Source organism: Dendroctonus ponderosae, unplaced genomic scaffold (assembly GCF_020466585.1).
Source record: "Dendroctonus ponderosae isolate FM_Combo_2020 unplaced genomic scaffold, Dpon_F_20191213v2 Dpon_F_20191213_3, whole genome shotgun sequence".
NCBI lineage: Eukaryota > Metazoa > Arthropoda > Insecta > Coleoptera > Curculionidae > Dendroctonus > Dendroctonus ponderosae.
In genome coordinates this window covers 14581852-14604197 of record NW_026018508.1, presented here as the reverse complement: position 1 = coordinate 14604197, position 22346 = coordinate 14581852, and the positions used below count along the sequence as shown (strand labels likewise).

Here is a 22346-nt window from a genome sequence, read left to right as displayed (position 1 = left end):
ACCATTTCTCTGAACAAACAGCTAACGTGCGACTAAACGCAGATAATCCAAATGGTGCGTCCCTTTGTGCACACTTGCCGCATTTTGCGACTTAATATAAATATATGAGCCCAAAGGACAGACGATAAAACTCTGGACCCGGTCAAGATAATTTCGGACAATTTAAGCTCGTTGGAAAGGAGAGACGATGAACAAGTGTTTAATTGTTCAAATAGACGGCCAGTAATTCCCACAATGCTTTACCCTCTCTGTATGCCTACTGTGTGCATGTGTGTGTGCTGGAAATGGCTTTAATTATAAGTGGAAAAGCTGACAGCAGATAAAGTACTTGCAATTTGTCAAATTTTTACTGCCCGAAATGGTTACTCGTTTGCGTAATAACGTTTTTTTTTCGCGGACCCTTTTATTTAAAGCCTTAGACTTGAATCGCGCCGTATCGGTAGAAATGGGCCATAGAGAAGGATTTATTTTGAATCCTGAAACCGAAAAAGTCTGTTAATTTTCGGGCAGTTTTTCAATTGAATTTCTTGAGTAAAGCGTTTTTTAACATTAAGAGACTTAAATGTTTTCGCTAAAGTTTCACATGAGCCTGTTCATTCGCATGATTGATGTTGTGTGTTGTATAGAGAGGGATTTACAAAAACAACTAATGCACAAAGAAATCTTTTCAAGTTCTGAATCACCTTCGTGATCTGAGCATTATAGTCAAGAAACCGACACCTGAGTATATCGAAAAATTTAATATAGCATTCCTGACTGAATGATAAAACAAGTTACTGAACCAAAACATCGGATCAGCAGCAGAAGAAGCATTAGCCTAATCTTTCATTGCTTCGGCACTATATAAGGACGCCCTATTTTGTATGAAAAAGCCACTTGATGGTTGATTTTCACATTTATTTCCTTGCCACTGGTATCATTCCAGTTATAGATAAAAAGCAATACAGTTGACTTCTGAACTCGCCTTCATTAGTTCAGCAGGTGAAGCGAAATACCATCTCGTAAACAATGTGAAACAGAATAAATCACTCACTACCGAGATTTTCTGGCATTTCCTTCGGGAATGTGTAGGAGAAACGAATTGTATAAATGTATACGAGATAAACTGCGTCGTTTTCTATTTTGCTGTTTGTTGCATTGAATGGAATTGCCGATATTCTATATATTCGGTCTGTCGTTCAACAAACATGCGATTCCAATTCAGCAGCTTTGGTAAATGGATTTGGAATATTAAATTTTTCCGGGTTGAAAGTCGGCAAAAGTTCGCAACCATTAAGCCGCAATTACAATGAAATATTTAGCGAGCTGTGACGCAGCTAAATTGCCATTTGCCTGAAGCAATTTCATCCTAAACTGTTGGAGGTAATCAATAATTATTGCTTCCTCAATTATCCCATAAGCAACTAAGTAATTAATCAAACATTACGAACATGTGCTGTGTTATCCGAAGACAAAGCGTTTCCTCTGAGTTGGATTAGTTCTGTTTGATTTTGTTAATGTGTCTACGATGTTTCATTAGGTAATTATTAATATACACGCGCACAATTTTTTGCAATCTGTGTATCTACATTTATTATTATGGATCTAACCGGAAAATGTTGATAAAATGGCCCTTTTTCGCAATATTGTTGGAGCTAAAGTTGCACTAAAAAAGCAACATTTGTTTGGCTTCCATGCACAGTAAAAGCCCATTTGCCTTTTATAATGTACGTATTTGTAGTGAAAAAGATGATAAACAAATGGCACAAATCTGTTAGCTGATCCCGTGTTTCAAATGGAAAAGGTTCTAAATGGAAGTCGAACATATTTTCTCTTTTCTTTTATTTATTTCTGCACAACTGGACGGATAATTAAAGAAAGATGTCTAGGGAAATATTGGCAATTTTCACAGAAAATCGGAAATTCAACATTGTCATGACCCTCTTTTGTGCTGCCTAGTTCATGTCGACTAACGATAATTTTTTCTAATTTCATAGGTAACAAAAGACTGAATTTCCATTACCTCAGACTTGAAAGCTGAATCCGCCGCTGCTCAATGTTTGAGCCTTGGTAAAAACTACTGGAATTTCCTCACTTATGTTCTTATGATTGAATCGTGTTTTTAATTCTCTATCCAACGATGCCACAATAAATTATGTGGCTTAAATGGGGCTTGAGAAACTTGAATGAAGGAATGAGGCTTGAAAAAAGCAGCGTCATGTTTGAGTCGATTTTGCAACTCACGCCAATCTAAAACTTCTTGAAATCAAGAGTTTTTTGAGAAAACTGCCAACATTTCTTTATCGGTGGTTCACTTTCTAAAAACTCCATTTAGTTCTTTCTGTAATGATAAAAATGAGCGTTCTTGCTTATTTTGCTTCCGAGAAATGAGCAAAAATTGACGAAAAATTATCACACCTTTGTCTGAATTGATATCTTTATGTTGTCGATTGCTCCTATTTCGTATATGCAGATGCAAATTTGTACTCTTTGGCAACGTTATTCCATATGTCAAGCAGATATTTCATCTCCTATTCACTGAGCTCTATTGTGTTCTGAATTCACCACTTTTACTAACTTTTTAAGGTTTCGATCGATGGTGTTCAGCTTAGAACTTACCCCTAGATGATGCGGAATTTGAACTGGATGCTGAGGTGGATCGATAGTAAGGAGGCGAGCCGGGAGGTTCTGGTTTGGACAAGTTCGCAGTTGATTCCATTCTCCTCGTAACATCCGGAGCTGGAGCGAACATTCTTTCATCCTAAAAACGAAGAAACAATTCATCAAAATTTTTTGCTGCAAATTTGCTAAATCAAATCCTTTCTTTTTTTGGTCCATTTGGTAAATATTCATAATTCGGAATGGGAAAAACACCAGGATGGTTTTTCATCGGACTTAATAAAATATTCCTAAATAATCCCATTTGGTTTCAATTTAATTATTTTTGCAGATCCCGTTTTGCATTCTGGACTGAAGCAAATATACATTTGTTCATTCGGGACAGGACTAAAAAACATTATTTAATTTACAGAACCAACGAACATCGAAAAATTCTGAAACTCATGTTTGAAATTAGTCATAGGAAAAACTTTGCGTTAACATTTGTTGCTCGGGAATATTTGCAGAGATCGGAAACGCTATTTGGTGAAATTTGCAATTATTGGGTTTATTGCCTTCATTTACTGGTCGCAATACAAAAATCTCTCGACTGACAATACTAACAAATTAAAAAGGTTAAAAAAGTTGTTTTGGGCTCCAGAGCACTTAATTTATAGTGTTCTTGATTGGAAGTTTCATTTCAGGTGAGGATAATGCTTGGTTCAAAAATACATTTTTTAATATACTCAATTAATTAATTTTATATTAATAGATGCTTAATTTGTGATTGTTTTGGCACAATCACATTGGAAAAATAGCAATCTACCGGGTTAAAAATGTTACTGGGCCTTCAATGATAACGGAAAATTTACATTCGTTCTGAAAGGGATTACAATATAAATAAAACGAGCTTTGCAGAATAAAGGGAATTACAGACTTTACGTTGGTATTTGTCAAACAAGCCCATGGGAATTTTCCGTTGAACTAAGATTCTTGGTAATAATAAATATCCCGAGCGAATAAGAGCAAAGTGCATTGGATTACCTGGCCCTCTTGCCATATTATTAAGTACATAAGTATATATTACGTTTGCTAAAGTCCCGAGTGCGAATACACTTAGCTAATGGCTCTTGAAAGTTAGTGAAATTAGCAGATTAACTCTAGTTAATTACTGATAGCAGGGCAAATATCAGGTAACTATATTAAATGCACGAGTGTGTCAGGGGATATCGGCTACTTCAGCAATGTAGACATGCAAGCCGGTAATGCAATGCAACAGTTCACTCTATTTTTGATGCTCTGGATCCAAGTGGTTAACCACACCTGAAGAAGCAAGCCACTCGTGCTTGCGAAACGTCAAGAAGAAATTCTACCGAACGACGGCCTAAAAACGCGAAAAACCCATTAGTTTCAACTCTTTCACCCTTTATTAAAACGGTTTCGTTGCCAACTGTTGAGTTTTGATCTCAAAGATGCAAGTGGCTCGTGCTTGCGAAACGTCAAGAAGAAATTCTACCGAACGACGGCCTAAAAACCCGAAAAACCCATTAGTTTAAACTCTTTCACACTTTATTAAAACGGTTTCGTTGCCAACTGTTGAGTTTTGATCTCAAAGATGCAAGTGGCTCCTGCTTGCGAAACATCTGAAAGAAATTATTTGCGCAACATCCAAAAAGCCTCTTACAATTCGAGCAAGTCCAACCAAGAGTCTGTGGTTAAACTGAACCAAACACAACTGTGTTAAGTGCACACAACACATGTCGAAATCATTCTGCAAATCAATATGGGAACTTGGAGGCATGCATTTGTTCGACAGTTTCAAGAGGTATTCCAAAGTTTCAGTTCAAGTAATGATTTAGCACTTTGAAGTTGTGCAAGTTCAATTGCTGAATGAATGTCGAACACGTGTAACTGGCTCTTGAAATTCCAGTTAACACAATAAACTGTTTGCTCAGTATGGAGAAGTGCAGCCAAACCAGACGAATGTTTATTTTCTTTTATACTTTTACCTCCCAAATCACTGGTCTTCCCACATGCATTCTGTGTAGTTGTTCAAACCATTTGAGTCGTCTTTTTTGCAATGTTTTTTATTTTAGTTCCTCTCTTACGCTTTCATTTCTCATTCTATCCCTTCGGGCGATTCCCTTTACTTTTGATGGATTTTTGCACTTGCCCTGATCAAATTTAATAGCTGTAGTTGCTATTGCTCTATTGTTGCTAGAAAATCCCATCGAATAGAGCACGTAGCACGATCCATTGCTATGAATGTCCTCATTTAAATAACAATATATCAGACTATCATTCCATGGATGTTATGACCATGATTGGGAGCCATTGATTGCAAATCATTGCTCACATACGCTATTTTTCCATAGAAACTCACTGGACGATAAATGAAACATAATTCGATTATAACGTGTTTAGTTCGCGTAAAATTACGGCCATTATTGCGGTCAGAGTTTAGATGGGACACATTTTGAACGGTGCATTATGAAATATGCGATAATTTATGCAATAGTTTAAGAAGTTTACGTGCTGCTTTGACTAATAACTTATGAGAGCCAAGCAGAAAATCTCCTTCTGGATAACAGGAGCTTGAAAAATTGGGACACTTAAAATCTCACCTTTCATGAGGTTTTAATAGTATTGTAACTTCCTGAAATTGTTAGAAATTTGAAGGAAATCTCGAAAATGTGTTACTTTTTCAAGGTTTATAAACAAAGAACAAGCCAAAAGTGCTTTTGGTAGGTTTGTTTATAGTTTGCTTATCTGTGACATATAAAAAATTGATTTGCCCATTTTCAAGATTTCTCTTGAGTAGAGTAGAGCTCGCTGGTCAGATTTTCAATATTTTGCGTGTTAATGCGCGTTTAAAAGAATTAAAAGCGTCAGTTTTTATCTCTCAAAAATCGACATCATAACAAACCTACCGGTTTTTAAGAGCTCATGTTTAAAATTCGATATACACGGTTGCATGAAAAATGACTTCCAAATCGGAATAACCTCCGAAATCTGTGATTCTAGCAGACTTTCAGCTAAAGTGAAGTTCAGTTTGAAATAGTTCGTTAATTCATGCAACTTTAACGGTTTTTTCGCAAGTCCAACAACAACTTTAACATGAGACCTAGATTTTCAAAATCGGTTCAAGAGAAGGAAGAGCGAACTGTATCACTGCAAGACCAAAAAAGTTATTTTTTTATGCCACTCTGTAAATAAGCGAGACGGTTGAAAATTTCAAAATATTTTGGAGATATTAATGTCCATATTAATGCTTGTGGTGTTTAAATACAAAAAAACAGTGTTCTGTTCAACTGAGAATACGTGAAACTTTCACCAATTTTACATTATTTCATTTGCCATCCTGTAGAAACTTTATTTATAGCACTAACTTTTTGCAAAAACTCGCACTGACCAGAAAAGAGTTGCACTGAATAACGCTTAAAAGAGAATTAGAATCGCTGGCCGCAATCAGAATTTATCCAGTCCCAAAGTGGGTCCAAATGTTGAGCAATTTATATCAGAGATATAGTGAACATGCTATTAAATTTTGCATTATTTAAATGAATCGGGGAATTATTTCAAATAAATATCGATTTTTGATTATCAAATAATTTGTATTTATAATTGCTGCAGATGGGAATAATTAGCGATAGACGAGTGGACAAATTGTTTCCTGTGTAACATCCCGCTTTGCAGGCAAATATTTACAAATCATCCGTCCCCGCTGGCTTTCACTCGAATAAAGGAATTCTCAATTTAAAGCGACGTTTTTATTGATGGAAAACCTTGTTGGGTCGATTAGTTTACATTGAGTTGAAGTGCAGAAAAATAATCCAACGTGACACTGTAAAATTATGATTCTGACAGTGGATGATAAATTAAACCGAACATTTAGAGCCGAAGCTCTTATTTCTCCAGTCAACTTCACTAATCCCAGAAGAACTAAATAGAGAATATTCAAGCTGACTGAATTCGATTCAGTGAATTTTTCCATTGTTCAATGGCTTTTAATTATTTCAAGTTGCATTTGCATACTTTTCCTTTATCTGGAACCTGAACCAAAGCAATTCAGACATTTCAAGCTTTCCCTATGTTGATAGTTATTTCTGTTTTTGAGGAAACATTCAAATTACATTCTAAATGTACACTTTGATCAAAAATGGTCTTCTATGTCCATCACGTTAGAAATCTCCCCACATTTGTTGCAAAGGAAGCCTCAACAACGTCTAAACTAGAAAATTAGTCGCTACCATCAAAGAACGAGAGCGCAATAACTGAAGTTAACTGAAACCAAACTCAACATCGATTTTATGGCTCTTAATTAATTCAGTTATAAAAGCGAATTGACTTCGATAATGGTACTGGTCCTTTATAGTGTAAAACGACGTTAATTAACTATGCTTTATAAGTCCGATCCTCATTAAAATCTTCCAATACTTTGGTGCTGGAGGCGATAAATTCAAATACCAGGACCGAGTGGTAGTTTCGGTCATGTCCAGAGCGTAATAACAGTTTATTCCCGTTTTGATTTTATCGCAATAAATGGACGACAGTTTCGCAGTTTTTGCGCGATTAACTTTGGCAGCATGTTATAAACGATTAGGGCCGATGGATGATTGAATTTTCGGAAAAAATTGACGATTTTGCGGCCGGACCTCATTTCCAGCTAATCGAACTATCTGGCTTGGGATGTGCTTCAATTACAGGGTTTTTTAGAGATTTTGTCCAGGCTTTTGACAGCAAACCATTTGGAAAGGAAACTGAAATATTTAAATTTTTTTAAAGCGACTACTCTATGATAAAAAAAACAATTTACAAGCTGCATTAATGCATTCCGCTAAAATTTGGATGATACTTAAAGCTGCGGCATAGTTCGTTTTTCGCAAACTTTTATTTAAAATTCCGTTATTTGGTGTGCTCTTCAGGAGATTCTGAAGCTTTAATGTTAAGCGTGGATTATTAAAATGCTTTAGGCCGCTTAAGGCGAGATATGATACCGATTTAATTTGGTGCTGAATTTAATTAATATTAGGGGCCACTGAAACTGTATTACTTTGGCGAATCAATTTAACTTGGATTATCCACTTTATCAGTGTGATATTTTAGGGGTCGAAGGAATCAATCTGGATAATTGACGGATGTCGGTTGCTCGAGCGCTTTAATGCGAACATTGCAGTTTAGCAATCGCGATCACGATCGCAAGCAAGTTCTGATAGGAGGGCGAACATGTTGAGTCAGAAGTTGCCCCATTCGCCGAATAATATGGCAGACGCGATAAAGTAGTTGGGAAAACATAATACAAATTTCGATGAAAAATCTCCTCGAATGAGAAATGGGCGCTTCAACTTCCCGCAGCGCTGCAACCAGATTATTTACTTTTTCCATAAAGCCAGGACACTTTCAGCTAGGTTAAATGGCGCATATAGGCGGCACTTAAAACTAAAAAGTTTCAATGGAGTCTAGATAGGCGAAGTGGACGGTGACAAATGAGCAGCAGTTTCCGCTGATATCGGACCCACGAAGACCCTTATCCACGTTTTCTGCGTCTCGGATAGGGCAGCCTTACTTGAAATATTCATGACTGTTTGTAATTTGTCTCCTGCTCGCATGTATTGCGATCTTTTGCTTGTTTCTGACATTTTTCAATGCAAACCATCCCTCTTCTCGATTCGCTCAAGTTGAAAGTCGAGCTCGCCTAAGGCCATTTTTTACGCCCGCTTATTCCTCACCGACTTCTTTCACTTAATAGAGCAACTTGGCTTTTGGATGTTAATTGATTGCAACATACATCAACCATGGTGTGTTTTTAAGTGCTCAGATATTTTTTGCAGCGTTAATTTAGCTCAAACCTTCGAGCGTTGTTAAGAATACGTTTGTTTTACAATCTCCTTGTTTCCGAACAAGGAAATATGAGTTAAGAGAAATAATTGCTTTCAATTTAATGCAAAGAACTCGTGGTAAATTGAGCGGGCAATTTTATTTGCAAATCGTACAATTAGTGGTCCTTCGAGCCGGATGTTCATTCTTCCTTTTTTCATACTTTTTTTGCGTTACATATTGCACCTTTTTAAAACTTTCTGGGGTTTGTTCTTAAAAAATCCTGTCGCTTCTTTTGCTCTGTTGCCACTATGCTACTTTTTTTAAATTTTGACTACATTTTCCTCGATGGCTCTCAGTCAAGTGACGCGACAAAAATGAAAATCACCAAAGAAAACAAAGTTTTTTTCAGTAACCATTGAAAATTGTGTTTAAACCCGTTTGGGTATATGAAAGTTAAAAAACTAGTTTAAAACAAAATTTATGATCCCTTCACAACATATTTTAAACGTATATTCAATCGCACATCAAAATACAAGCATTCTGTATTTAGTGGAAACGAAGTTTCTATACTTTCAATTCAACACTACACAATTTTTTTGTTAAAAAAATGTTCAATTACTTGAACTTAGCCCTTGCTGGATAGGGAATTATTAAGGAAGGAATTACAAATGTTTTAAATAACAAATAATTCAGACAATATTTAAAAACTTGATAAATCCCTAGAGACTTTAGTAAATTCACTGCAGGAATTTAAGTGAACATTTTTTTAAAAATGTTTCTATAGTTTTAATTGAAACTTTAAATCACACGGACAATCGCTTTTGGACTAAAACAGCCGTAGCGTGTGCTTTAAAAGGTAACACAAAGAGCATTTATTCTCCACCAGGTTAGACGAGATAAGTTCAGGAAAATTAAGTTTCATTGCAGTGAAGAATATAAATGGTAACATATGAATAAATTTTATTCATTAAAACGATAACGAACGAAATGAACAGTATGCTCATTTGAAATTCACTTAACGATCCGGCGTTCTAACGATTCCACCGAATCTTCTGCATAAAATTCAGCATATTACTTCGCAATTTGCCTTCAGTGAGCCAAGCGAAAGCTCTCCGGAGAAAACTTGTCTGTAAGTGGGAATCCCACAATATTCATGAAGATGTGAACTTTCAAGTTTATCTAACAGCAAACCTAATTGAATCTCCTTAGTCAATTCCAATTAGGACTTTTCTAGAAAAATGTGTTTTTTTAATGATTTATTCAGCAGTGATTTAGGAATTTTGCGTTGAACTTTGAACTAGTTGCGAAGGTTTTTTCATTGGGTGGATTTGCGGTTGAGACTGAAATTTGGCGAAATTTTCAAAGAAAAAGCATTGGGACGAGTCTTACCTACTAAAGTGAGAATCTTGCCGTATTATTTTATACTTCAAGTTACTCAACTTTTACATAAAGTATTGGACAAATGTCTGAAAAACGCAATAAACGAGTGCAACAAATTACAAAAAAAAACAATCAAACGACAATAAAATTCTGCAAATAAAAACGTGTGAGTCATACAGCGACAAATTACGTTATACCTTTGCGTGAACAAGAGGCTAATTTTTCGAACGGTTCAAATCGAGCATCGCCTTCCTAATTAACTTACATCTAATGGAAAAATAAATGGAATTAGAACCTGTTGGAGCATTGAAACACGATCTCCATTTATATCGCCCCATTCCAGCTCAACCTAAATTCAGCAGCCAGCGAGCTGAAGCTTAGAAGCTCGGAATCAGGTCAGTCCCAAAACTTTTTCCTTAATTATGTTCTTTGTTACCGACACCCATTTGTTTTCGTGCTCTACCTTTAATACCGAACCGAGGCCTTCGGAATGGGTGAAGCGCCAGTTTCGGTTTTCTACAACATGAACTTTGCGAAATTTCAATTCTAATATTTATAATGAATTTAAAAGTCGATGCACGTAGACTATTGCTACTTTACATAGTTATTAATGACTAGATGAAAATTGCGGGCCCAAAGATAATAGAGGCGAAATAACCTAATCACACAAAAGAAACTCTAGAGAAACTAAAAGGCTAATAAAGCATTGGGAAAGTTTGTCTATCTGTAGCTTGTTAATTAGGAAACTTCTGGCAGCATGATTGTGCTGCAAAATATTGGCAAATTGCGCTGTTTGCTAAGTTTGCAAAGTTGCATTTACAAACTGTTCACATGTTTTAATCTATGCACATTTCATTTTTACGTATTTTATCCACATTTGTTTCTCTATATTACACCCATAAGATGTCGGAATTGTCGGTTCTGTTACTATTAGCTTGAAAGCTTTCTCAAGTCTGAAGCCGTATTGATATCGTTTTTATCCCCTACCATCAGAAAGATTATTTATTACAACGAACATCATTCTATTGATATTTTGATGAATACTGGACGCTCAGTAAAAGGGGAGTTATTTCTGCGAGCGACGTTATTTGGCAATATTTTCACATTTAAAGCACCTTTTCTTCAAGATGGATTTGTGTGTAATATTTTATTATGCCCATATTTAGGTAACAATTTGATGCATGGAAAAGACGTTTTCTTATTGCTAGATAAGAAGCAACAAGTTCTAAGATAAGGAAACTGAGAAAATATTTTTCGTTTCCTGGGTTATTTTTCTGAAAATGTTAATTATTTTATGCGCAAAACTGATACAAAGCTCCTGTAATACACCAGTTAAAAACATTCTACAAATGTTACACTAAGTTTATGCCGCATATTTCGTTACTCGCTTGCTTTTATATTTATTCAGCCATCCAACAGATTGTAAGACAAGCTATTTGAATATTTTATGTCCCTAGTTTAGAATTGCTCTGTGCTCTCGGCAAATGTTAGCTTTTATATGTGAACATTTAAAACTTTCTCAGTTTCGAAACCTTTCTATTAATGTTGGTTTACGGTGCGACAGCAAATAGTCAATTTGTCTCGACGATTTTCTATACATATTTTATGCAGCTAGGGAATGTAACTTGCGGCAAATTTACGCAGCAAATCAGACATTTAGGAAATTCTCCAAAGAGTTTAGTGCTTTGGCAACCTTTAATATATTTTTTTTTAGTTTGGGGAATTTTTTTGAAGTCAAACGTGCGCGAATGAAAACGCACTGTTTAACAAACATTTCAAAAATTTGCCAAAAATTTCAATACGCTCAAATAAAATAGCTTTTATGTGCTTAACAAATAAAGCGTTTTTTCGGCATCCAGAAGTCTGGTGAGAAATGGCTGTAGTGGTTTCCAACTGTTCAATTTATGAAGCAAACGCGGAATAAATGATAATGGGGGTCTACAAAAAAATTACAAATTCCCAAAAAGTCGAAACCGAATGGAGTTTGGCACATTTAACAAATGAAGAACATTTTTCACGCATACGAAATTTTAGTCTAGATGCCCTAGTTTGTAACTTGCAACTTTTTAAACAAACACAACACAATTGAGCAAGGACCTTCTATTGGAAGATTATTTTTTTTGTAAAATCAACAGCCGGTCTAATTTTTCAAAAATTTTGCTCACTTAACTCTAATCAAAAAACAGCAAAATTTCCATGTCCAGATGTTCCAGTTTGTACGTTGCAAATTTTCAAAACAAATGGTGAACAATTGAAAATAGAAGATTACTTAAACTTCGCAAAATTGGCCAAATGGTACGAGTTGAATGAAATTTTGTGCTCTCGACAAATGTGCTCTCGACAAATTTTCCAAGTTTGAAATCTATCAAAAAAATGATAAAAACTGAGAACGAGGAAACTAATGAAAACTTTCTCAAAATATTCTAAGTGGTTTAAACCGATTGAACGTTTGCACTTTCTAGAAATTAAGAGTACTTACTTTACAGATTTCCAATATTTTCTGTGTCTAATGCTTTAGTTTGTAACAGATGAATTTTAAAATAAGCGAGTTGCAGCTGGCAGTCAAGCAACTACAAGAAGATTAAAAAATTCTCAAATAGTCGGAATTCAATGAAACTTGGCATAAGAAATATGAAAAATTTGAACCTTACTGAATCTTGCCATTTGTGATTTAAAAAATAAACGTGAAACAATAAAGCATCAAATGTTCAAATTTAAATGAATCAAGAAAACTCAAAATGTTTTCAAACGTGCTTGAATTGAACGAAATTGTGTTCGCTTAATAAGTGCAAAAGAATAGAGCATCTAGTAAAAAGTAAAAAATCTCCAAAATTTGTGCGCTTCACCAACTAAGAACTTTGTACAAATTGCCAAAACTTCCGGAAAAAATGAATGACAATCGCTACACTGAAGACTGGAAGATTCTTTCGGAACTACTTTTTTGACTACGAAAAGTTTATCTCGCAGTTTCAAAACAAAATGATTAAAATCACCAAACTTCCTGTCACTTAAGTTCTTCTACTAACTATTTTATTGTTCTCTAAATATGAAGGCAACGTTCCCGTCCATTTCAATTTGCGCTTGTTCCTATAATTTGTTGAGTTCCTCAATATTCTGTTAATTCCTGCCTCTATTTTAAAGCGAAACCTCTAACGATAACTGGTAAAGTTTATTAAACTCGCCCGTTTGCACTTGTTTAGACGCCAACAAAGTTTTAAGAAATAAGCGCTAGAGCAAACTTCTTGCACTGGAAGACAGAAGCAATTTCTGTACACTTGACTAAATGTTTCACTAAATAAAGGACTTTCGCGCCAACAAGTAAATTTAGCTAATTAATTAAGTTACTTAACACGAAAATCAACAGTTTCAGGCATTTTGGATTTGATCAGCTTTTCACGTATTCGTTGAAAAAAGCGTGAATACTTTGAGGCAACCCGATCTTAGGGTAAACATTTTTATTGAAAACGGAATTATTTCAAATTGCGACGCATTTTCACACAACAGTTCCAAATGAATCAATGTGTCTTAATAGGCACGATATTTCTGGAAAATCCCACCACATAACTCCCTATTTTAAAGTTTCCTGATTTATTTGCTCCAAAGTGGCGCAGGCACTGGAAGTTGAAACACTTTGTCCCAGTTCGCCGTTAATGTAGTAATAAGACAAGTTTTAAATCCATAGTTTATATACATCGGGCCCAGTATGGACCACTGTTAGTGGCTCTCAGCAAGTGTTCCTAATTCTTATAATTTATATTAATGTGTAAAGTTAGCCAAATAATGAACTTGGAGGATAGTTCGCCTAACTTCATTATGCTTATTTGCTCTTTAAAGCCGCTATGCAAAATATATTTGCAGAATGTCTTTACTCAGGAAAAAGTGGAAATCTGTAGATTCTCTAGCCTAATTTCCTCTTTATGGTATAATAATAACTCGATTGCTCACCGGAAAACCCTTTTAATAATTATTGATTTCCGGCAAATTTTCAACTTAAAATAAAAACCATTTCGACCTGACACAGACGAACGAGATTTAAGTCCGTCTAAAAGTGTGCGATCCAATTTCATCTTTTCCTTTACTTTTCCCCCATAATAAGCTGCTAGATCCAAGAAGGACAAACAAGAAAATAGAGTGGCTCAAATTGAAAAACAAACAGGCTCTAAGGTGTTGTTTATACTAGGAAAAGGAAAGTTTGCGCCAGATTTATTCTTCTCATTTCGTCCCCTTATTGTGTCAACATTTGTCGGATAGTTTTTATCATCCAGAGACGTGTTCGTTTTAGTTCGCGGTATGTGTGGGAAATTGTCATCAGGGAAAATTCCCTCAGTTATGGATATGTTTTTCCGTTGAATTTATACAAGGTTTTTATACTGACCGGCAGCTGAACGCTACGTTTTTTAAACAGAAGCAACCCTATAATCCAGCTATGCGGGGTGAAAACTTTTATCTGCGTGGGCTACAGAACCAGGAAACGGTTGGATAAACAATGGTAAATTTCACAACGACTGTGCAAACAAAAACTTTCCTAGTTATAACTCAAAGTTTTCACTCATATTTCAAACGAAACCGAGTAGTGTGAAGTTTCTTTGTAAGAAGTGGAACTTAATCCTTGTTGGATGAACTTTATCCATCTAGATGACGATGTTTCCTCGAGGAAAACTTCCTTAGTAGAATAACAATTCAGTCCAATGAACCGAATTCTATTGTGTTTTAAAACTTGTAGTTTAGGTTGCCATGTATTTTAAAAGCTCGGTTAATTTAATCGGAATTCGATCCACTCTGGTCCAAAAATAACACTAAACTAATAGTAGCAAATTTATATGCATTGAGAAAATCATTTAAAGCTCGCTAAAAAGTTGTTTGTGAAAATTGTGAATATTCGGCAATTAATTAACAGTCCGGTTACAATTCGGAGTGTCACAAACATCGTTTACAAGTTTAATTCACATTCGTGGTTTCAGCCACAATACGAATTTGTTGCCTTCTGGATTCTGTTGACCGATCGGTTTTGTATAAACAGGAAGTTTTAGTTTTATTTCAGCAAACATGGTGACGATTATTTATGATGACGCTAGTGAATGCCGTTTTTTGTGCCATTTGATTTCCACCGGGAGTGAAAAATGACAAATTATATATTCCAATAAATAGGAATCCAATCGTGTACACTTTCTAATTAAATTTAGTTAATCTGCAACAAGAGGACATTTCCTAATAGTCCAGTTATTTTTTTGAAAATCGTGGCAAAGTGACTAGGAAATTGTACATTTTAGTTTTTTTGGTCTGTCGACTGTTTTTTCGATGAAGATGATCGAAAAATAGATGTTCTGCCCTTGAAAGTGAGAAGTGAAATACGACTACTGAAAGTGCTACTTAGGAATCTGCAGATTTTAAATGCGAAAAGCGAAGTAAAGTCTCAAAGAATCAACTTTAAAAATTATTTTGCAAAAAGTAAGTAAATGTTTGTGAGAAGAGAACTATAGTTAGATTCACATATAGTCTTCAGAAGGACAATAAAAAGTAGACTTCTAATGAGAAATTCAGAGCTTAGAGTTCAAATTTCAATTCAATGAGGACTTTCGTAATTTCTTATTTAAAAACTGTCTATTTTTACAAAATGTGCCTTTAACTACAAAATGGTAACCTGAAAGTGCAAGTTTGTACAAAAAAATTGTCTACTGTTTTGGACCAAAATGCCTCAAGAAGATAATGAGTGACCGTAATGATAATCAGTAATTATTTGGGTTTGTGGGTTTTTGGTGGCAAAAATAAAACACTGTTTTTTCATGAACCTATGGGTTAATTAAAAGGTCCAAGAAAAATTGGTGTTTTATTTTGGCCACCAAAAACCAACAAACCTAAATAATTACTGATTGTAAAGACAACTTTGCAAAGATAAATTCACGAAACTTGAAGGTTCTGATTTTGACTCAACATTTTCAGTTTTATTTCCGAAACGCAGTTTTAAGAATACGATTTCAACGAGCAGAAGTCTATGACCATTTTTGAGTTCCGCATTCGAAGACAAATATTTTCTGAAAATATGAACTAGGAAATGTTTGATAGTATTGTTCTAGAAGCAGAGAAAATTTCGATTTTAAGCGCAAGTAAGAGCATAAAACTGAACATAAAACTCGAAACTGCGTTTTGAAGCAATCCGCATCTAAAACTGTGAATGCATGTTAAATTTCGTGGTTCTCAACTCCAGGTATTAAAAGTATTAAAAGTAAGTTCGCAGGCAATAAAATTTTCAACTTTACTTGCGAAATGCCGAGTTCGACTATTCGGCAAATATACTTTTATTGACTTGAAGAAGACATTCTCTACTCAGACTGAGACATTTCAGCTTTCAATTCTGCTTATTTATACCAGGTTTGACTGTTGTGCAGACATTTTGACTTCGAAATTCCAGAAACCTGAAGAATAAATGGTAAATAAAGTTTTTGATCAAAATTATGTTAAAACTACACAAACGTTAAACAAAAAACTACAACTCTAAGGGTTTGATAAAAATTGTATCTTCTGATGCCGCATACTTTTAAAAAATGCCGTAAGCAACGGATTTCAAAGCTAGTTATTTACTCTGAACTTTGATGCCGAATTAAAAACTGCGACTTTTTGATCATTTTTAGGAGAAAAATGCTTCAGACACATTCAAGTAGAGCGAAGTAATAAAAGTCCTGAGTTTTCTTGCGAATTTTTGAGTTCAAACTACAGTTTTTTTCTTCCAGTACTAAACGTTGATTTTGAGATCGTATTAAACTCCAACTTTTGAGTTTTGCTCGAAAATAGACGGCTTTAGTCATAAAATCAAACTTGATCCGAACGAGCAGAACTTTGTGTGTGTGAACGAGCTCAATTGTAAGTTGAAAAGTGCCATTTGATCTTGAATCTGAACATTTTAAGTGCTTTCTAATGAAACTTTCACTTTGTTCGTCTGACGCTAATGATGAATATGAATTCGACAATTGAGATTTCCAATTGGAAATTATGACGATATTTTTTCAAGTTTTGATTCATAATTCATTACTCGATAAATAGTGAAGATTCAAAAAATTTTAAAAATTAATTCGGTTTAAGAAACTAAAGTCAGTTTCGCTTTTTAAAAAAAATTATCAATCGAAAATATCAGAAAATTTGGCAAATTAGTGCATTCTGCGCCTGTATGTGGGTTCGATACCGTCTTCCAGCTACCAAGACTCGATAAAATAAGCCAAAAATATTGAAATTGAAGATCATATTCGAAGCAAAAGAACCGAATTAGCAGACCTAATAAATGGCGATAACTTGCGAAACTTTCTGCAAGTTTCGGCAAATTTGCACATAAAATGTATTTTATTTAAAAGCGCGCAATCTCTCAGAGCTTTATACTCGGGTGAGAAATGACACAACTTCTACAGCCAACATAAATTCTCCAAGATTTACAATGATAAATTTTTAATCTGGTTGCCCCGGTAGGCACAATGGGCGCAATAATAGTGTAGTTGTATGTATTTCCCGGTAGATTGTTTTCAGTATAGACTACAAGAGGAGAACAAATGACGGGAGATTTAGATAATCATCAATGTGCGGGCTTTTCCACTTTTGTTCTGTTGTCACTGACAAATAAATCCGGTGTTATTACATCCCTATCTCTTTAGCATGGAAACCATCCATTCGGATTAGAAGCACCCATATCGGTTTAAGCATTTTAAACTTAAATGTCTGGATTGGGCAAAAGTCCCAGCAAAACAATCAATAAACTGTTTCAAAGGACGATAAATCTTGCTGACAGCTTCAACTTGTTCTCCGTCTTGACCTTTATCATTCTTGGCCAGTATGGTTTACGCCTGATCCCTTATCAAACAATTATCGGGGCCGCCCAAGTTAAATGCTTTAACCGAACTGTTTCAACGTTTGGGTTCTCCCTAGTTATGGGGATCATTTATTTTCCACCCGTCGCAAATCGATCTTAGTTCATTTTCTTCACTGTACTTAATAGTTAAACTGTTTTTGTTTATCGCTGTTCTTGGCAAAGCTGAGGCTTTGCGGCCGTGCTTATCTTTCTAAGTTGCTCATTTATTACTTTCAGATTTTTACTCTGTTCTCTGCTGGTGGAAATTTGCACATTTTATTTTCTTCAACGAATTTTATGCATTTTTTTTCTTAATTCCATTTCATCCAGCTTTTAGTTGTAGTTTTATGCAAAACTGTCAAGGAAAGTAATTTTAACCAGTAAAAGGCTTAACGGAGATTTAAGCCCAAAGCGCAAAAATTTAATATTTATAATTAAAAATTAGCGACCGAAAAACGTTTTACTGTAGTGACTACCTTATTTCTGTATTAAATTGTCCCGGTAATTCGCCAAATTATTTAATTTTGTATTTATTTCTTGGTAGTTTCTCGCTACTTCCTCTTCATCTCTTTTTCAAATGTAATTTCCTCTCACCATCTGTCTTTTTTCATCATTTCTTCACTAGCTTCAATAATCATCAGTGTATTTATTTTAGAGAATAAATGTGTTCAACATTTGCATCCTGAGCAGCAGGTTACGTCCTATTTGCTTCCAATTTCCATTAATACTAAGACCATATTTCATGCGAATCAATGTCCGAAAATAAAACTATCCGGAAAAGTTCTCGTAAACCCCAGAGGAAAGTAAAACAAGCCATGGCTAAACCGTTAGCAAGTATCGACGGATAATCCGGCTAAATAGGCACTACGAACAAATTTTACGATAGTGATCCTCCTATAAAACCAAACAATACGTCCAATCCGACAATTCCGGATTTGCGGCTACTTTTTAGTGGAAAATAAAAATTATCGTTCGATGCTTAACTTGCATGGCAACTATCGATTAAGGATTTCTTTCCATTGCGGATGGTGTCGCATGAACTCAACAATTTCACGCGGAAGAACATGCGAAACAGCTTTAGATCTAAAGGAAAACTAAAACATTATCTGCCGAGGAAAATGAAGGAAAACACCCGAAAGATGCAGTAGTAAATAAGGTGTGAAAAGGCAATTATTCAAATTTATCGTTGTTCGTGTTCGCTAGAAATTTCGAAAAGAAATACACTACTTGGCAGTTTACTGGGGAAAATGAATGCCCTGCACGTATGATCATTTGGCAAAATGTCAACTGCAGTCAGCATGTTAAGAAAAGCTTGAAAGCTTTGTTGAATGCTAACAAAAAGCGCAATTATGTTAATCGAGCGCCATTGAGGATAGTCCGTCTTTTCTGGAAATCATTAAACAATTCCACCAGAAATGGCTCTATCTGTTAAAGACGTGATTTGCGTTGTATCTCAATTTGTAAGCATTTGTTTGAAATCAATTCTTCAATGACCCATTGATTAAAGTTTCGAAAATTTCCCAATCAATCATTTGTTTCTCAATAGATGGCAAAGTTATTTGAGAGTCGCAACAACTTGAGTTTGTAAATTTCCATTTAAAATTCAAAAATTAGATCCATCGTTATATCCAAAACATTTCTCATGCAAAAATCAGCGTGGCAGGTTTCAATGAAATCCCCAAAATGAGGGATCGCTTCGCAAAACACCCGATAATTTGGTAGAAAGTTAAAGCATAAACCAGTGGGCATTAGATTGATGAATTTCTGACTGTGGCATGATGCGAATTATTCGGCATACGATCTGCACAACTTCTCACGCAATGTTCCCGCTTGAGTTGGCCGGAAACCGATAAACACATTCTCCCCTCGAATCCATGCTAGTCACCGTAAATAGATAGACGAATAACGATACCTAAATTAAAGCAATATACCCATAGAATAGTTGTAGATGTTCACGCATCAGATCTAAACCCTTCAGATAAATTATTCCTTCGATTGTATTCACAGCACAGATCTGATATAAATGCAGAGTTTTCTGAGGTTCATAGGTTCCAAAGGCTAATTTGGGTTGGTAAGACATAACTAACAGAGCTCGAATTTTGTGGATATTCAAGCCAAAAAGGTTGGCAAAGTTTGAATGAGCGATCCAAAGGAATCCAAAGGTGATTGGGAAAAATAAAACGAAAAAAATTTCAAATGCAATACATTCTAGGAATACTAGAAGCTCAACCTTAAAAACCGTTACTTATATAGTCAAAATGAAGGACGACAAAGAAGCAAACGAGTAAAAAGAGAGTAAATAAACGGAAAATTTGCCAATGCAAACACATGCATCAATAGTGCTTTTAAGGCTGATATTTAAAATGTAAGGCTCCAAGATTAACCAAGCAAATTCCAGACATTCCAGTAAACAGATCACAAAACAGCTCGAAGATAAACGCATTAAATCAACTGTAACGAAAGACAAGAAAACTTAAAAAAAAAAACAATATAAGATTAGTTAAAATTGCAATGCACAAATTCCCAACTTTATTGGTATGGAAACTGGAAAACATCGAAATTCAAACAATTAATTTGTGCTCTTGTAGGGCTGAAGAATCAAGCGATAGAAAAGCTGAAGGAACGAATAGGTGAAACCCGCCTGCCAAGACGGGTTTGTCTGCAGGGATTAAATTGCTCCTGAGGACGCAGATAGAGGATTTAACAGCCGTCTAAATCTAAAAACCAGTGCAAATTTTGTAAGTTTTTTCTCTTCATTCAAAAATCTTACACCAATCTTGAAAAATGAAAAAAACTGGCGGAAAACAATCCCATGTTCGCAATAACAGGAATAGAAGCGTTTGGAGGAAGTTTTGTGCACAAAGTTGAATCCAGAGTGTGAAATTGAAATTGTGAGTCTTGAAGCAGATGACATTGTGCGAAAGCCCAATTTTCTTATATCCGCTGCGGTTCCTTAATTCCTCTATCGATCAATATCCTTCATATGAAACTAAAATTCGCAATTTAAAATGCAAATTAAGCCGCAGCGCTCCTTGCCGCCCCCTCCAGCAAAATCCCACCGTTTTCCTTCCCAATTCCTGATTTAATATCCCAGGTGTCTTGAAAATATTCCCAAGTAACTTTGTCGATTGGAAAACAGAGAGCTGGAAAATGTGAAAGTGTGAATATTCAAAGATAATTTAGTTTTGACGGTACGCAAAAAGACTTTAAATTAGTTTTGTAATTTATTTCGATGTCTGGTCGGGAAATTCGCGTTTTTTTTCGTTCCAGATTGTATTATGAAGCTAAAGTTTTGCACAAAATGGAAAGTATTTTGCGGTTTTGCTTGCAATCAAGTTTTGCAAAATTGGTCATTCAGAACTATCCCCTAGCAGAGATTAAATGCAGTCGAAGTAACTGTTTCTTAAGCATGCCTGTGTTAGTAAATTTTGAAGTTGCCAAGGGAAGTTCAGCTTGAATGCAATTTCGAGTATTAGATGTGAATTTTCAGCGATAATAATGAAAACGTATTTTCCGGAGCACACAGTGAAAAATCAATGAAAAAGTAGTTTGAACTTCCCGGATCAGCGCTTGAATCGCTCAGCTCGTTATGTAGAGAATTCGACTAACAATGTCTGGATTCGCTTTCACGAAAAGTATTATACCAGATTGAATATCAGCACAGGATAACGTGATTATTCAGCGGGAGGTTCGAGTTAATTGATGAATTAGTAAGAACTTTATTTGACCTAATCAGCTTTGGATGCCAGACAGAAAATAAAACAGACTGAGTAAACGAGATGGAAATTTCATTGAAATAGTCACATATGAACCTGGTCCTAATTGATTAAAATTGTCGCTTTTAGTCCATTGTAGGCGTGAAAAAAAATGTAAAAGCTTGACCAGAAAACTCATAAAATTAATTTTCCTTTTCATTTAAATAGTTAAATAATTTAGCCAATAGCTCGAAAATCGTTTCTGCTCCACCTAATCTCCGGTCATGATGATGAGGTATATCGAATGGTCAAAATATTCGGAATAAATTCCATAATAAATGAACAAGCGTCGATATATATATATATGTTATTATGAATAACAGAGTGATAAACTCTTTCTAACGCTGCCATTAATTTCCGATTTAATTTTTTTCAATTTGGTTGATACACACTGTATAAGGCCAACCTTGATGTAATCCGCCAAAATGGCCAAATTCCCTGGGTGTTAAAAAAATATAAAAAAATTGAGTTTTACATTAATTACCAAAATGTAAAGCGTTGAGTCCAATTAGGCCAATCGCAAAATATGCTTGAACAAATTTCCTTAACTTGACGAAAACAGAGACAAAGAACTTCATAAAGAGGAGTAAACCACCAGCTTGGCCAACTATTAACTTTCTTTTATATTTCCGTTCCCCAAACATCGCAAGTTCATTTCCTAAAGTAGTTTTACTTCCTTATGCCGTTATTATTTCAAATTAAATTTTTCATAACTTGAAATACTCAGCTGATTGCATGTGGCGTGACACGCCACGCAAGATTGTAACAAACAGGGCCTAAATTCCCGATAATCAACTAAGTGTTGCATAATAAGCTGAACATAAAATTAATTCGGATGCGGAAATTTCGAATTGAATGTCGTCCAATTAGGGGCATCAGGTGCTTTATCCATGTTTAATGCAATGCGTATATTATCAACCAGTTATATTTTGAACAACATTTAAATTTAAAAATTAACTGCGCTCCAGTACTTATAAATAATG

The 22346-nt window shown here is 35.1% G+C and overlaps 1 protein-coding gene across 1 annotated transcript in view; it reads right to left on the bottom strand.

The window, feature by feature from the left end:
* Nucleotides 1-22346, bottom strand: part of LOC109537509 (putative dipeptidase UREG_03382) — a 154042-nt gene that overhangs the window by 42590 nt on the left and 89106 nt on the right. Inside the window, exon 6 of the mRNA XM_048664663.1 lies at nucleotides 2599-2740. Coding sequence (XP_048520620.1) covers nucleotides 2599-2740 — 142 coding nt within the window. The remainder of the gene's footprint in view (nucleotides 1-2598; nucleotides 2741-22346) is intronic.